The sequence below is a fragment of the Humulus lupulus genome, chromosome 7 (assembly GCF_963169125.1).
Source record: "Humulus lupulus chromosome 7, drHumLupu1.1, whole genome shotgun sequence".
NCBI lineage: Eukaryota > Viridiplantae > Streptophyta > Magnoliopsida > Rosales > Cannabaceae > Humulus > Humulus lupulus.
The window spans coordinates 45,075,790-45,092,935 of record NC_084799.1 but is presented as its reverse complement, the minus strand read 5'-3'; the positions used below and the strand labels follow the sequence as shown (position 1 = coordinate 45,092,935).

General features: G+C 33.7%; 2 protein-coding genes across 2 annotated transcripts; both read right to left on the bottom strand.

The window, feature by feature from the left end:
• Positions 1-3,684: 3,684 nt before the first annotated feature.
• On the bottom strand, positions 3,685-5,063 carry LOC133791263 (probable pyridoxal 5'-phosphate synthase subunit PDX1). Its single transcript, XM_062229193.1, has one exon. The coding sequence runs from the start codon at positions 4,937-4,939 to the stop codon at positions 4,007-4,009; it is 933 nt and encodes a 310-aa protein (XP_062085177.1). The 5' UTR covers positions 4,940-5,063; the 3' UTR covers positions 3,685-4,006.
• Positions 5,064-6,391: 1,328 nt separating this feature from the next.
• On the bottom strand, positions 6,392-12,207 carry LOC133791262 (uncharacterized). The gene is made up of 7 exons (XM_062229192.1): positions 12,136-12,207; positions 9,435-9,787; positions 8,760-9,343; positions 8,066-8,255; positions 7,903-7,967; positions 7,378-7,588; positions 6,392-6,950 (listed from the first exon to the last, which is right to left on the bottom strand). The coding sequence occupies exons 2-7, from the start codon at positions 9,540-9,542 to the stop codon at positions 6,603-6,605; spliced, it is 1,506 nt and encodes a 501-aa protein (XP_062085176.1). The 5' UTR covers positions 9,543-9,787; positions 12,136-12,207; the 3' UTR covers positions 6,392-6,602.
• Between the last annotated feature and the right edge of the window lie 4,939 nt (positions 12,208-17,146).

The window sequence follows — 17,146 nt, the reverse complement described above, 5'->3', positions numbered from 1 at the left end:
TCATATATATATACAAAAGTTTATAAAAAAAATAATAAAATATTTATAGCTTGATGAATAGTGTTTCACTACATAAAAAGAAATACTATTCATTTAGATAAAAAAATATAATTTTACATCACCCATTAGAAGACTATTTAACAATTTTTTCTCTATATTATAAAGAATTAGACATTTTACCTCTTCTATTGGGAGTGCTCTTATCACAAGAAAATAGAGAAGATAGCAACTGGTTAATGGTCAAAGCTTGTGGTGAACAAAAAGAAATATAAGTATATGTAAAAAAATTGAAAAATTACTGTAAATTTAAAAAAAATTTGAAAAAATACGGAATTTTACAAAAATTATAACAGTGTTACGGATCTGTAATCGTCTATTATAATTTTTTATTGTGATTTTTTTTAAATACAATTTTTTTTTTTACTTTCTTACGGTTCTTATTATTTTTTTTTTAAAATACGCACTCAAGTTTTCAAAAATACGAGTTTCAAAGTTTCATAATTAGGTAAATACGATTTATAGGAAAAACAACTTGAAAGTAACTTGAAAACAACTCACTGAACCAACAAAAAAAAAACTAAAAAATAATATATATATATCTATATGGAAGACTTCTAAAAAAAACCCTAAAAACAACGTGAAAAAAGAAAAGAAAAAAAGACAAAACTGTAAAAATGTAAAAAAAAAAAAAATTAGAACCGTAAAATTGAAAGAAAAAAAAAATGTTTGCCTGTAAAAAAGTAATTTTTTAGCGAAAATTAGTATTTTATGTAAAAATCTCTTTTCTATTTAGTCTATATATATTGGTTACAAAATTGTAACATATAGTTACAAATTTGTGAATTTTAATTACAAATTTGTAAATTTTGGTTACAAAAAAACTGTATTGTTGCAAATTTGTAAACTTTGTTTAAAAAAAACTCCTATATTTTTGTAATTTTTACAAATTTCATATTTTTTTTAAAACCTTAAGTATTTTTGTGAATTTCTCTAAATTTTTTTGGGTAGTGATTGATTTTAATCACTACTGATAGGTATTTTTAGTATTTTTTGTGTATGGATAAGTTATAATTATATTTTTTTTATACATAACGGTGTATAATGTAGTTATAGAAGACTTCTTACAAATTTTCAAGAAATTCCAAATAATTTGGGATACCGAAATCAATATTTAAGTAGCATATTGCACGCATGAATAAATATTGAAACAAGCACGCGTGCAACAAGCTATTTAAATATTGATTTCAGCATCCTAACTTATTTAAAATTTCCTGAAAATGTGTGGGAGGACTTCTGTAACTATATTATACACCGTCATATATAAAAGTTAGACTTGGAGCTTATTTATGTACCAAAATACTAAAATACCTATAACTAGTGATTGAAAATAATCACAACTATAGTGGCAACCTAAATATATTAACCTAATTCCTATAAGAGAGGAATTACATTTCATTGTTCATGGTCATACCAATGTAACAATGGACGGTATTAGTTTTTCCATTCCAAGGACTATTTATATATTACACTATAAATTACTGTTGTGTTGTAACTATTACGGTTTTTCTAATTGATGGCCAAATAATTATATTTTTCATAACTTATAATATGATAACGTATACAAATAAATAAACATTTTGCAATAAATAGCCAAGCAGATATGTTTTGACTAATAGCTTAAAAAACAAAACTAGAGTTGGTTATCAATTTTGTTTCTGTAGTTCTATTTAATTGCTATGGTTACTAATTGAAACCAAAAAATAATCACAAAAGGACAAAAAAAATGAGGCTACGCGATAGGGTTGGTTGACACACAAATATTTTCAATAGAGTATTATTTTTTTTTTTTTTTTAAATAGTTAAAATTAGTTCTAAAATTTTATTTATTTATTTATTTTTAAAATTCATATATATTATTTTAATATTTTAAAATAATTTTTTATTTAATTTAAATTAATTTTTTAAAATATTATTGAGCTCTACTAATCACGAAGTGATACGTGTTAGGTGAGTCATCACGTATGGAAGAGCCTGACATAATTACACTTTTAGTGGCTTTTGATACTTTTCCCACTAAAAAAGATTAGATCCATTGGATACTTATGCCACAAATATCCCTAGTTTAAATTGTAAATCAATTCCACTTTTTAAGTAATTATTTATTTGTATTTCAAACAAATATATTGTAATTTCATCCTAAAACCACGGGAGTAGAATCTGAGATCAGTCTTCATTTATAAGACTAGCTCACCTTCATTATTTTCTGTAACTCAGAGCACCTTCATTACTTTCTCTAACTCCCGAAAAAATTTCAAACTACTATTTCACATAAAAATTCAAGTATTCATATTATTTGTTTTCCATTTTTATGTTTAGATTGCTTAATCCTTCTTTATTTTGTCAACATTATGAAATATCCTAAACAACCTTAAGAGCTATTTTAAAAACCTAAGCTATTTTAAAATCCTAGATGTTTTTTTGGTAACTCATCAGGTTGTTTGTTTGCTTTTATTTAAATTGTATAATGGTATCTTAAATTGTTTCAAAGTCAGTTAAATGCAGTTTTTAAAAACCCAGAAATGACAAACGTATAGAATTTGGGAACTTTATAAATACTAGGTATAAAAATAACTTTTTTATAATTTTTTTCGTTATGTATTATTGTAAATAAAACTTAGGTATAGTGATAAAAAAATCCCCTTTATAAAATCGTTTTTCAAGAAACAAAACAATAATTTGAGTATATTTATAAAGTCATTACTTCGAGGGAAAAAACATAAAGATGGTATAGAACTGTAAAGTTGCCTTAGAATTGGCCCAGAATCTATCTACAGTCCACTCTTTTGGTGTTTCAGGCCCATAAAACACAAGGGCCGAAAAGAAAAAAGAACTCTCAACAGAGTTTGAAGAAAGAGCTCCTTGTGGAAATATGGCCGTAGCAGTAGCATATATCAGTGCCAAAAAATCAATCCCCAGCCAGGAAAGCATTGTTTGGAAACTACATGGCTCAATATCGAATTGGTATTACTATCAAGCATATATTATATTAACAATTCAGTCAAGTACACTGAACTAGGTAGAATTACATTACTTCATTCAAAAAAAATCTTGATAGGGTGGTACACTACATTAATACCTAGATTACTTAAAAGGAGTTATAATACGAATGGATGTCCTTTCGCTTAGCTTTAAAAACATGGGGTTATGAGGGTAAAGTACAGAGATAAAGGAGGGCAGAACAATATTATTCTCATCAGTGTCTTGAGTAATAAAACTAATGAGCAACAACGTGGACCAACTAATCTTCATATACAAGATGGGGATCATCAAAAGAAACTCATTAATCTCTTATTTTGAGGTTTTCAATGAGATAATCACTAAGAAACTCAATGACTAAACTGACCAAAATATATACAGAAGAACGGTAGTCTTACTATCTAATCAGAGTGAATTACAATGAGATGAAAAAAACACCAGAACATGCTCAAAGGCCCTAATTTCAATCCATGGTTCAAGGATGCTGCTATTGCCCATGAGAGTGTCACAATCTAGATGTTTTGCCAATATGTCAAACCACTTTAACAAAACAAACAAAAACAAGCTATGGTATCCACAGCAACCTATAGTGCTCTGATAAATCCGAAAACTTGCATACATTAGCAATAAGTAACATAAGAATTAAAATGAATGAACCAAAAACTTCATGCTTTAATGTCAACCAATTCAAGAATTACACCAAAGGAAAAAAAAAAAACTAATAACATCTGTAGTCGTCTAAGCTTTCGAAAGAAACAAGTAAAAAATGCCCAAGTACCAACAGCATGACGTTGGAGCTAAACCGACAGTTGACTGAAGCAAAAGTATTTCTTATATTGGCATATTATGGCATAAAACAACATCAAAAATATATATTTGTTTGAAAAGGCCTTTTTCCCTTCAAAGGCGTCTCACCAAACACTTTTGCCCACTACCCTTTTCACCTTTCCATAACACTATTAAATTCCCATTACTCGGAACGATTAGCATACCTCTCGACCTTGTCATCATTGAGATTAATCCCCACCATGGCCTCGCCCAGCCCACAGCTTACTTCAGCGAGCACATCCGGGTCACTGTAGTGGGTCACGGCCTGCACAATGGCACGGGCACGGCGGGCTGGGTCGCCGCTCTTGAAAACCCCCGAGCCCACGAAGACACCGTCGCAGCCCAATTGCATCATGAGCGCGGCGTCTGCCGGTGTGGCCACGCCTCCAGCGGCGAATTGCACCACGGGTAGCCTGCCCAGCTGCTTGGTCTGCATCACGAGGTCGTATGGGGCTGCTATCTTTTTGGCGAAGGAGAAGACCTCGTCGTCATCCATGTTCCTCAAAACTCTGATATCACCCATGACGGACCTGACGTGCCTAACGGCCTCGATGATGTTCCCGGTTCCGGCCTCACCCTTGGTTCGGATCATGGCAGCGCCCTCACGGATACGGCGGAGGGCCTCTCCGAGGTTGCGGCAGCCGCAGACGAAGGGGATCCGGAAGTTGTGCTTGTTGATGTGGTTATCCTCGTCGGCGAGGGTGAGGACCTCGCTCTCATCGACGTAGTCGATTCCGATGGCCTCGAGGACTTGGGCCTCAACGAAGTGGCCGATTCTGGCCTTGGCCATGACAGGAATGGTCACAGCCTGCTTGATTTCCTTGATGAGCTGTGGGTCACTCATTCGAGCCACGCCGCCCTGGGCACGAATATCAGCCGGAACACGCTCGAGGGCCATGACGGCGCACGCACCAGCCTCCTCGGCGATGCGGGCCTGCTCAGCGTTCACAACGTCCATGATAACTCCACCGCGGAGCATCTGGGCAAGGCCCACTTTCACAGAAAACGGCGATTTCTTTGCCGTTTCATATATGGCGCCATTTCCGTAGACGGTGACTACTCCGGTATCTGCCATTATAAGAAGAAGAAGCTTAAAGTTAACCCTAGGGTTGAGGATAAGAGAGAAGCGATTAACTGGAGAGGAGAATGAGAAGAAGAAGATGAACGATAGAGAATATTGAGAGAAAGGTGGTGGATATTCTCATTCAGGGCCGTATATAAATGGCTAGGGATTACCACTCCATTCTCCTTTTTTTTGGTAATAATTTTTTTTTTTTAATAATGTAAAAAAAACAATAGAAAACATTAAGCAAAAGGGCACATACATGACCCGTCTGAATAAATTAATCTAAAAACATTTCACTGAAAATTACTAACTAAAATGCAAAAGTGAGTGTGAAATATATCAAAATTAACAAATGTCATATTTTAATTTAATGCAATTTGTTATATGACATGACAAATATCCGAAAAATTAATATGTACTACCAGCTAGTTAATACAAATTTGGTATATAATTATTGTAATGAGATGTTTATCTCCATTTTAGTCCTGAAAATATTCTCTTTTTTCTTTCTTGAAACAATATTGTTTCCAAGTAAAAAAGTAATAGTTTGTCGTAGAAAAATATTTGGTTCTTTCTTTATGCTTATTACATCATTGTCAAAAACTTTATTCAAAAAATATATTAAGGATGTGTTTCCCAAAATTCAAACCATGAAATATATAAAACTGTTACAATGAAGAATAAATAAAACTTAATTTAAATATAGCTCTTCTGATGACCAAACAGTGGCAGAGGCTGCTAAGCTAAACAAATTAAAAAAGAAGTAAAAGAAACTGAATCTCAAATGCATCACGACTCTTTGACATCGGACAGTTCAACTTTAGTATTAGGAAGATGCCAAAGAAGTCACTAAGAAATATTGTATTTATAAATTATTTGTTTTGTAAGTCATTAAAAAGATAGGATAAAGTATTTATAATTAAAATAATAAAAAAAATTTATTTTCTTGGGAGAAAATAAGCCAACAATGACAAATAACGGAGGCGATAGAAGTTGTGAGGATGGCCGTTCGTTTACGATTTGTACTGGTTTCCACACAAAATATGGTTCAATTTTATATGGACAAAACATGAATGGCTCATTCCTTTTTTTTTTTCTCTTATTTTAGTCAAAAAATCCAATCCCACTAGGTCTTCACACATTTGATTTTATCGACCACCCAAATGACCAAATGATTCTCTTTCTTTATTTTTAACTTTTTATTTGGATAGTGAGTGGGTGGGTGGGTGATGAGTGAGGATGACCATGAATTAGAGGCTGTGATCAAATTTGCTGCTTCCCTTTCTTCTTTTTTCACTCACATCACTTTCTCTGAAAGTGGTAGTGGAGATTATTAAATTTGATACCTGAAAACGGGTCTACTTATTTTCTAAATAATATATTCCAAATTTTCAAATAACTTGTTATCCAAGAAACATAGCTGCAACTCATCATACTGAAAGTTGATAAAACACATGTTGCTTGCTCTAATCCCCATACCATAATAAACAGGTCAAGAAAGCAAAACTCCAAAATAGATTGGAACCAACTAGAGAAAGTATATGGTGTTTTCAGAACGACTATTGAAGTTTATTTTTGATTGTGAAAATTCAAACTAATCAATGCTATCTTTATATACCGAGAACAGAAAAAAGGACCCTGAACCAAAATTGAAAATTCTACACAAATATTGTTAATTTTTAGTTTGTGTGTATGCTTTGCGCTTCATATCTTCTATGTCATCAATAGTTTGTCTTTTTTGGCGCATCAAATTCTCGAAGTGATTAGCATCCGCAGCCTGGAGAGAACAAGGGGGCGTTGAAGAAGGAAATGCTGTTGATTTTTGCAGGAGGAATCTCTGTTTAGCATCAGCGAGACATGACAGGGATTCACAACACACTTCCAGCGCAGAAGGTGGTCGAACTGGTTTGAACTTTTGTAGCTTTGAGTACTCTTTGATGAGGTGAAACATGTAATCATAGACTTTATCCATGCTCAGGCTTTCCATCAAATCTTGCCCTCCTTTCCCTATTTCTCTAGCCTAATTCACAAGTGGAGTAATGTAACCAGAATTAAGTCATGGACTTTATGAATAGTAAAAGAAAAGTATATTCACTTGAAAAAAAATGCAGAATTTTCCCATCCTATGTTTGACAAATGATTTTTGCAAACTAAAGTGGATGTGTAAAGGTTCTTGTGGTCAGTATAGTTCCAAGGTATGTGTCATTGTGGTATCCATTCCCTTTTTTTAATGGTCATGGAGAATTAGAGTAACATCACCAATAAGTGTGGTACCATTGTTTGATCACAAAAATCAGTAAGAAGTTGGAATTTCAACTGCAACTAATTATAGCATCTTATGTTTGGAATAACTCCAAAAGTTCAACTCAAATTTAGAAATGAACAATAAGCATCCATAAGAAGTCAACAGAATATCTAAAGAAAAAAAGAAAAAGAAAAGGCCATACCTCAGATGGATGGGCATTGCCCCAGTCAACAGCAAATTTTAAGGATGGGCATAGATCAGTAGAGGAGATCGGCCAATAATTTTTCTTGGGAACAAGACCGCGGCTGAAAAAATCTTCATATTGTGGGGATATAATTAGTGCAAGAGAGCCACAAGAAAGAATATATTTAAGGCTCACAGACCAAGCATAGCCTTCAGCGTAGATTTTATACCTACAAGGGAATCAAGGGAAAAAAAACTACTTACTTTTAGCTCAATCCATAAAGATTATGCATGATAGTACAACAATTATCAAACCCATCCAAGCAAGTAATTCACATAGGGAACTGATTCCAATCAATATTTTCATTGTTAGCCAAAATAGAAAGAAAAAAAATGAGAACATGCAGATGAAAATAATAGATATGAACATGACCATCTGGAGCCATGGCCAAGGTGTCCATTTATGATGCAGAGACACTATGTGATGGTTTCCAAGTTTTCCTGGTTAATTCAAACATTGCATCAAGTTAGACAGTGTACTAACCGATAGTTACACTGATTAGAAAGTTTAGACTTTTCATAACCCTCTTTTGCTTCTTTTGACCAATCCTGCTTGTAATAAGAGGAACACATCAGAGAATTTTCCTTTTTTGAGGTATTAAGTGTACCTCCACGGTTCAAGTTACAAAAGTATCCGTTAACTCAACCTGACGCAAAATCTGTGCTCCCCACTTTCGTGAGTGATTGCAATTTATTAACTCTGTTCGTATGGTGGAACCAACGTCAGGATTTCCTTTCCAGAATGCACGGGGCCATTTCCTTATCCAATTTATTTTTTGAGAACCATGTTTGATGTCTCTGAACTCTTCATCCCATGGATTTAGATTTGTCTCTGGCCTGTACAAGAAAATTTAAACACCATAAAAACTCAGTGAGCTCTATCAAATCTTATGTAGTATGTAGGCACCAATAACCCAGAAAAGATCATTTTCAAGTTTCTAGCATATAAAATAACGAGGCGATGATGACTGGTTTGAGGGGATGAGCCAATTATTTCATTTTGTTACATTTTGATCTTTGTGACCACTGTCCATGCATTCCCCATTGAATGCTGAACACTGAAAACTTCGTTCACATCATAAGAGATGAAGCTTTGATCCTTTTAAAATTAATTGCCTATACATTTTAACTAACTGTATTACAAATCTTAAACTCGATCACCATTGGAGCATAACTATTGCATGACAGAACATATTTCATATCACTAAAGGGGTTAAATCACTTCGTATCAGCTTGCATAATACGGAGCTACGTTGTAAAATGTACAATAACGAAAAACTACCTTGAGAAAAAAATTAAATGATAATCATAGTTAACTGAAAAAGAGAAATTGAATCTTACCAACCCCAGAAGGACCAATCAGGAAAAGGGATGTCAAAATGAGACTGAGTGGTACAGTACCGAAACAGAGGCAATGGCATTGACCCATGTTCAGTTCGGTTAATACTGGGCTTGTCCATACAATCAAACATCATATCAACATCAGGAACCATGCCAGGGTACCTTCTAAGAAGTTGCAACAAACCCCAAATCGTAAACATAGCTCGGCTCTGCACACACGCATAGTACAAGTCAACAAACAGTCTCCCTCCAACAATCACAACCCGGAACGAAGCGAATTCCTGGGCTTTCTTCAAATGAGTCGTCGAGATTCCAGTCCGGGACCAAGGTTCGAGATCCCGATGGATCCACCGGAAGAATTCAGGGCATGTCTGATTGCCCACAATGGGCACAGAACGACGCCGTTCAGTGATATAATTCGGGATGGTGTAGCTAGCACAAGCGAGGTAAGAGCAATGAAGGATCTTATAGACTTGAGCCTGGCGAGTCTCCTCGGAGAAGGATTTTGGCGGGAAAAGGTGCCATGGGGTCGGCTCTAGATTGTGACCAACGACCGTTTTCGTCTGGGCGGCGAAGTCATCGACCTGTTAGACAAAATGTCCCAACGAATCATAACATACACAATAAAAAACATCTAGAGGAGAGAGAGAGATGGCAGAGCATCGGAAAAAGAACCTTGTAGAGGACGAGAACGGTGAGGGAGAGGAAGGCCAATGCGGTGACGCAGGGGAAAAGACAGGAAGGTGAGCGGTGCATGGTGCGGGTGGTGAGTTGTAGTCCCATTGTAAGTGAAGAAGAACTTAATAGCTTTGTGACAGTGGCGACGACGATGCAGTAACAGTAGTAGAACTGGTCGTAATTTTGGGCAAATGAATTGGGTTTCCGTGATCTCAGCGTTGGAGTTGGACTGTATTAGTACCAATTACCAAGCATGAGCGGTGGTGGTTCTCTGCCACGTGGAGCTGTATCCTTTAACCTTACTTAATTTGACACTCTTGGCCAATCTTCTTCCTGTGATATCGGAAACTCTAGAAAGAACGCTTTGTCAAAAACTATTCAAAAGTTTGTTTTTAAGCCAAAACAACAAAAAACAAAAAAGCTGTATATCTGTTTAGGGTAAATAGAGATGTTTCCCGACCTTTGTAAGATCATAACTTTTATATTTTATTTTAGCTAACATACTAGTATAAATTCTTAATTTATCAGGGGAGATTAAGACTCCTAACCAAAAAAATGTAGCCTTTTCTTTTTAACCAAATTAACTAATTAATTATTGCTAAAGTTGCACCGGAATGTTTAGTAAACTATATGATTGAAGTGTTGTTAAATATCAAAAAATTAAAATAAATTATATATTTATTTTATTTTATTAAAATAAATTCACCCATACTAAATAAATTTTAATATTAACATTGTATCTATTTAAATATGTTAAAATTAAAATATATTTTTGAGAATGCACTAATAAAATGATCATCAACAAAAATGTAATATTATATAATAAACAAGTATAATTGTATATATATTATAATTAGTCACTCTAGCTAAAATTCTAATTATAATAATCATAATATAATAATCTAGTCCTGATATAATCACAAATATGTGGAAATTAAGTTATGCAAAACTCTCATTTTTTTATACTTTTTTTTTTTTTTTTTTGCTAAAGCATGAAATTAATGTGTTTGATAAATTATAATTTAAAAATACTATGAGATGTAAAAATAATATTATAGCTTATAATAATTTCTATATTAAACATTTTAATAAAATCTTTATATTAATGTGGTTTGTTAATATAAAATTACCAAAATAAAAAATGTTTAAAATATCTAATAAATATAAAAGATTCAAATATTGTTTATGTTATTATGTTATTAATTTATTTTAAATATTTTAATTTGATTTAATATATAATAAATATTTAGATATATTTAGATATATTTAATATATATATGTAGATATATATATTTAGATATATATAAAAAACACTATTAGAATTTTTTCAAAAATGAGCTTTTAGAAAAAGTTAAAAGTTGGGTTGTGACAACTTTAGTTTTAAACTATAGTTTCTACATAAATTCTTCAATGAGTTATTTTCTAACTGTTTACCAAATACCTATATTGTAGAAAATAGTTTATAGTTTTTCTAAAAGTTGTTTACCTAACTGCCCTAATTAGTTTATTATTTTTAATAAAAAAATTTACATACTTTAAATTTTAGAAGTATTAAATTTATTAGGAGTATTTCTATCTATGACATCATTTTTTTTCTTACTACATACATTTCTATTTAAAGTGGAAATAATTTTTAACAATTTATGAGGAGTTTAAATAGAAATGTGTGTAGTAAGAAAAAAATTATGTTATATATTTCTTAATTTTTCAAGAAAATATTTAAGTTAATTACCAAAATAATATATTTTGTAATAATTAATTAATTAAAGAGGGTTTAAAAAGAAAAAAGATGGGTGCTATGTTTTTTTTTAAAATTTCTTACATTTATAAATTAGAACTTATTTAATAAAATATAATTTTGGAGACATATGTGAATTTAAAAATAAAGATTGAGATCTAATTGGGCACAATAAAAATTGGATAGATAAGTGATACAAGTGTTAAAGTTTATAAAACCAGAGCTATTTACCCATCAATTTATTCAACAATTATTAAAGTAATTTGTAATTATTCGAGCCTTCATCATGGGAGAGTGTATGCATAGCTTAGTAAAGAAAAAAGAAAAGGTCGAGTTAGGTTGTATTTCTTTTTTTTTTTTTTTTGAAAAGGGAGTTTAGGTTGTATTTCTTTTCTTTTCTTTTTTTTTTAAAGGGAATAGATGCTAAATTGTAGAAAATTGATGTTTCTCCAGAATGTTATGTGGCATCTTAGAATTAAATTGGCTATTACAATGACGTTTCATCAAAAATTTTGTGTAGGCTATAAATTATGATAGAGAAATATCTTTAATGATAGAATATTGTTATGAGTGTATGATAATGTTAAAATTTAATATTGGGTCTATATTCTATTTTAAAATGTAATCTACTTATTCTCATCTAAACATATCAAATCTTATTTTTTAAAAATTAATCTAAAATAAAACTTATTTTCCTCTATCTAGGCACATCCATTAAAACACAACTTATTCAATCCGTATCTCTTTCAAAATCCATCTTTGTCTATATCCATTAAGATCTATACTCGTAACCCATTGAATCACGTTAATAACCTGAAAAAAATCAATGATTTTGATAAATTTTCTATAGACACCATATATATTTCATCGAAACCAGCAACATCAACCCAAAAATTCAAATCTAAAAAAAAATCAAAACCAATGCAAATTTCAAAACAAATCTTCAAGGAAAAAGCTAACCTTAAATGACAGGGATGCAAAGGGGAGAAAAGGAGATCAATAGAAATGAGAGGAGAGGCCAACGTAGATTCTTCAAGAAGTGTTTGTGAGAGAGAAAAAGTAGTTTCAGAAATTTTGAATGGTAGGTAGAATGTTTTATTTAAGGGTATTTTTATTCATTTAACCATAAAAAGTCATCATCATGGTGTTAAACATTCCAAATTTATCTGACAGATTTCCATCTCCGTCAAATTTTGACAAGTGTGGCATTCTGAAGCCTACCAGATATGTGTTCGCTGCAATTTTCTGAGCGAAAGGCTCGAGCTCATCCTCTGAGTCGCAATCGTCTTTGTCTTTTCCAGATAAAAGCCTCTTCATTTTCTCTTCCATCAGAGCTAATCTCTTGAGGGTTTGGTCTCTGATCCCTAGGTTACTTGGGGCCTGTTCAACAGCTCCCATCCTATCATATGCGTTTGATGGGTTATTATCCCTCCAAGCTTGAGCTTGGTTTTGTGGGGCACTATTCCCATTATCGCATATTATGGACGGACCTCCCTCTTGTCGAGTATAGCTAACATCTTCATTCCGGGCTGGATTCCTCCTCTATGAATTCAGACGATCGCGCAAATCGGGTTATGGATCGTACCGATGGCTCTGTGCTGAACTCAACTGATTTCTTAGGTTGCCCTCGGACCTTCCACTACGATGGCTTTCGGTCCAGTAACTTCCATTTGCGAAGCTTACTGCTCGCGGTTGGGGCCGAGGATCTAGATTTTCAACACGTGTCTGTGGGATGTAAGTATTGGCTGATGGGAGAGGATTTCTCCTACTATATCCATAAGCCGGAATGTCTCGTGTAGGAAGAGGTGGCATCAGATGTCTTATAGGTGACAGGGAATTCCTTATTGGTGAGGCAATCCTTGTCCCATCAGGGCGGACTAAATTAGCCCGCCTATGTTCTACTCCATTGTCTCTAGCTCTCTGCACTTGACGATCCGATCACAACGTAGGAGGATTTGTTGGAACATTTTGTCTTTGTGAGCCTGTCCCAGCCACTCCTCGTGGATGGCCATGGGCATTTCTAGGGACCTGTGAAAGAGGCACCGAACTTTGGGTTGCGGATCTAACCGACCGACTGACATGCTGATGACCCCTATGAGGGCCACTGGGTTGAGCATTCTGGCGATCTCGCCCTATAGGTACAGAACTTGGGGTTGCAGTTCTGACTGATCGACTTGGTTTGGATTGATTACTCGTGTGGGACTTGTGAGACCCACTTTGCTCTTTCTGACATTAACGTCAGTTGCAAAAGGGGGTAACCGAGCCAAAACCTCCTCAATCTGCCTGTTTGCCTTAGCGAGATGGCTTCTCAATTGCATGTTTTCCAATTCGACTACAGTTAGGTAGTTTGGATTTGGATTCAGTGGCAATGACGCCGAACTCCCAGTGTCGCCGTGACCTGCTAGTTGTTTTCTCGGACGCTGCTGAATCTCAGGGCCATGTTCATTCGGAACAGCGGTATGATGGTCCTCCTGCCCACCAGGTTGTTCTATCTCATTATCGTGCATTGAACGAGTGAGCACCATAATGAAAATCGACTGGGATTTTGATGAAGCACTAATTTGCTCTCAATGAAAGCACCAAACTATTGACGCATTTTTTTGGCAACAATGTATTAAGAAATAATAAGGCAGATTAGTGCTTAATAGTAAACCGTAATGAATAATAATTTGAATTCACTCAAGAACACATAACTTTTACGTGGTTCAGTGGTTAAAATCCACCTAGTCCACGAGTCAATATTATTGATGTTTCTCTCTCTATTTTGGCTGAGTTTTGGTATTACAGAATAAAGGTCCCTTTTCCTGTCCAATATTCCCAGTATTTATAAGGGAATTCCATAGATAGGTTTGGGTAACCGCGTGAGTCAATCACGCATTTACATAATAATTACATTTAATACAAATAATTTCCCATTTATATTGGGATATGATTTAATAATAGAATAAACAGGTTCCCGCTATCTCAGATAATTAATATAACAGTCTGGTCATAAATAAACGTATAAAGGGATCCCGAGTCTTTGGGGTTCTGTGGGTATGCAGTATACTAGAATTACCACGAGGTGGATATCTCCTCAAAGCTCGTGCTTCGACGGCTATTTAAAATTATGAGCTCGCGCTTCACAGCCTTTGTGTTGACCCTGATTTTGGTCAACGACACGGAGCCTAGGAAACGACAAGAAAATGATATAGAGTTTGAAAATAATCTAATGGAAAGGTAAAGAACACAGGGATTTATAGTGGTTCGGCCCCAATGATTGGTAATGACCTACGTCCACTTGATACTATTATTAATATTGAGCTCCCAAGGTGTGATCAAAGAACTAGGGTTCCTGAGTTTCACGGACCTTCCTAGAAGAAAACAATACAACGATGGATAATAGTAATATAATTCTCAAAGAAAAAAAGATCGATCCCCTTTCTTGAGCTATCTCTTGTGTATTTATAGGCTCAAGAAGAGTTACATGAATTAGGAAATAATATCTATCTTTAATAATCGGATCTGCAAGTCATAATGAAGAGATATTCTCGGATATCATCACAACTGTACAGATCTTTACATAAATAAACGGAGTATGCAACCAAACTGGTCGCATATGGAACTTGATCTCTTCGTGTAAAAATAATGCTGGTCAATAGACGAGCCGTATCTCTGCTACGTGTCCGCCACGTGTCAAAAATCCTTGCCACGTCATCAGCAACTGATTTATGGATAAACATTTGCCCCCCAAGTTTATTTATCACAACCAGCAATAAGTAAACTTAGGAAAATAACTTTTCGTATGCCCCACGAAATATGTCAGAGCTCTCGTGCGTTCTTGAAAACAATGACCTAATCACGTCCAATCATGCCTTTTCAGTTTTCAAGAAACCATTTCGACGGCTGTTACACTCCCCCATGCCTTGAAAAGGTAACTCATGATTACCCCTTTTCGGCACACCTCAACTCTATAAATAATCCCCACATTCTTCTTTTAACTCTTTACACGCCATCTTTTTGCCAAGAACTATATTCCAGAGCCCAGGATTTTAAAGATTTAGATGCTTTGCCGAGGATCTATCGCCTGCAAACCCAAAGCTTCTCCCTTTCAGGATCTCCATGTTGGAAAAACTTATACATGATCTTTATTTATTTTCATGTATATCTAATATTAAACAAATTAATACGAGATAGCCTAAAACATGTTTCTAAAATTGAATTCAAAGATAAACAAATAATATAATACTTACAGTATACGCAGTGGAATTAAGAGTCCTTCCTTCAGTTTCTCTAACTCTTGTATCCTCTCTATTGCAGTGTATTATCAAGAAACTGAACCGATCTTCTATTTTATTCACGATCTTCCAATGTATCCTTAGAACCACCTAGACTAGTGTGGGAAATTCTCAACACATGAGATAGATATAGAGAGAAGAAGAGAAAATAACAAAGAGGCTTAGAAAAGGACTTGTGTTTAGAGAGAATATAAAACTATCATAAAATCTTACTTATCAAAAACCCCTTGTTTTGACTTCTCTATAAGCACTCATTTTATAGACTCAATTAGGCCATTTAATTTAATTAAAAAATCAATAACATAACAGCCATTTTGAAGCCCTAGGTCGAAATTATCATGGGCTATAAGCCCGTGAAATTTCCCATTTGATTATAAGCCCATTGGACTTAAAATCAAGACTTGTATTATTTTCTATTGATTTAATTAATTAAATAATTATTTAAATCATTTATCAAATTAATTATTTATAATTTGAACCTTGATTTAAACTTATTTATTAATTTAGATACCAATTTATCTTAATTAATAAATCTGCCATAATTTCTTTTTTCTTCTCAAAATTACACAAGTCTGTGAAACTATCCAAAATTGACCTGGTCAACTTTGATAATTCTAATTGATGATTAAATCAATTAATTGAGACTATCTAGATGATTTTATCCAAGGTACAATGGGGACCATGGGACTATGAAATCAAGCTCCAATAAGTTATCATAAATCTAACAAATAAATTTACTAACTTATTAATTCCTCGTGACTCCACTATAGACTTGGAATTGCACTCTTGAATTCATAGAACACTCTATAACAAATATAGATACGCTATTAATTATCCATTGTTACAACCATAATTGTCACTCAATCCTCTATAGACGGTCTACAATGAGATAGGACATAAAATACCGTTTTACCCCTCATTGTATTTTATCCTTAAAACACTTAGTTCCTTGTAAATGATATTTCAGTAAACTAATTTAATTACTGAAATGAGATCTCTATCATTTAACACCTTGAACCAAACTAAAAGGAAACCATCGTTTCACTTCTTCATCAGAAGCTATAGAAGTTCATATCTATGATTAACACTCCCACTCAATTATACTACCGAGTTCCCAAGATGTAAGTATGGGCTAGTCCGTAGGGTAAGCTGGTAACGAACAAGTCAAAGAACTCAAATAATACAATCAGTTAGAATACTAACCACTCAGAATTGAGATTGAATTGACCTATGGTCAACTATATGATATGACTAGAATAGATAATAACGGTATGTTTACTTATCTTATCAATTGTCAATATCGGTCCTGTCCGATGTAACAAATACATCCGATCTTATCTACTTTGCTAATGTTCTGGAAAGAACATAACACTGTAATGTGTAAGTAGATCATATCGTAGATTGGCAAGTCAGTGTAAATCCGGTGCACTGACTAATCTTAGGACTAACTTATTTTGAACATATAATCATATTTATATTCCACTGTGATTACGTCACTATAAATAAGATTAGCTATATTCTCGGGATTTAATAGAAGTTTATATTAAACAAATAATCATGAAAATAAAACATGTGAGCAAAGTGATTGACCAAGTCAAAAAATGATTTCTATTCTTTTATTGATAATAAAATGAGATTACAAAGAATTTGGGTTTTAATTAGGGCATAAAACCCCAACAAACTCCCACTTGCAC

Excerpts from the sequence above, each read along its gene's own strand:
- LOC133791263 (XM_062229193.1), bottom strand. The coding sequence starts at position 4,939 with ATGGCAGATACCGGAGTAGTCACCGTCTACGGAAATGGCGCCATATAT.
- LOC133791262 (XM_062229192.1), bottom strand. The coding sequence starts at position 9,542 with ATGGGACTACAACTCACCACCCGCACCATGCACCGCTCACCTTCCTGT. Across the intron at positions 9,344-9,434 it reads CCGTTCTCGTCCTCTACAAG|GTCGATGACTTCGCCGCCCA; the intron begins GTTCTTTTTCCG and ends TTTGTCTAACAG. Across the intron at positions 6,951-7,377 it reads GCAATGCCCATCCATCTGAG|GCTAGAGAAATAGGGAAAGG; the intron begins GTATGGCCTTTT and ends CTTGTGAATTAG.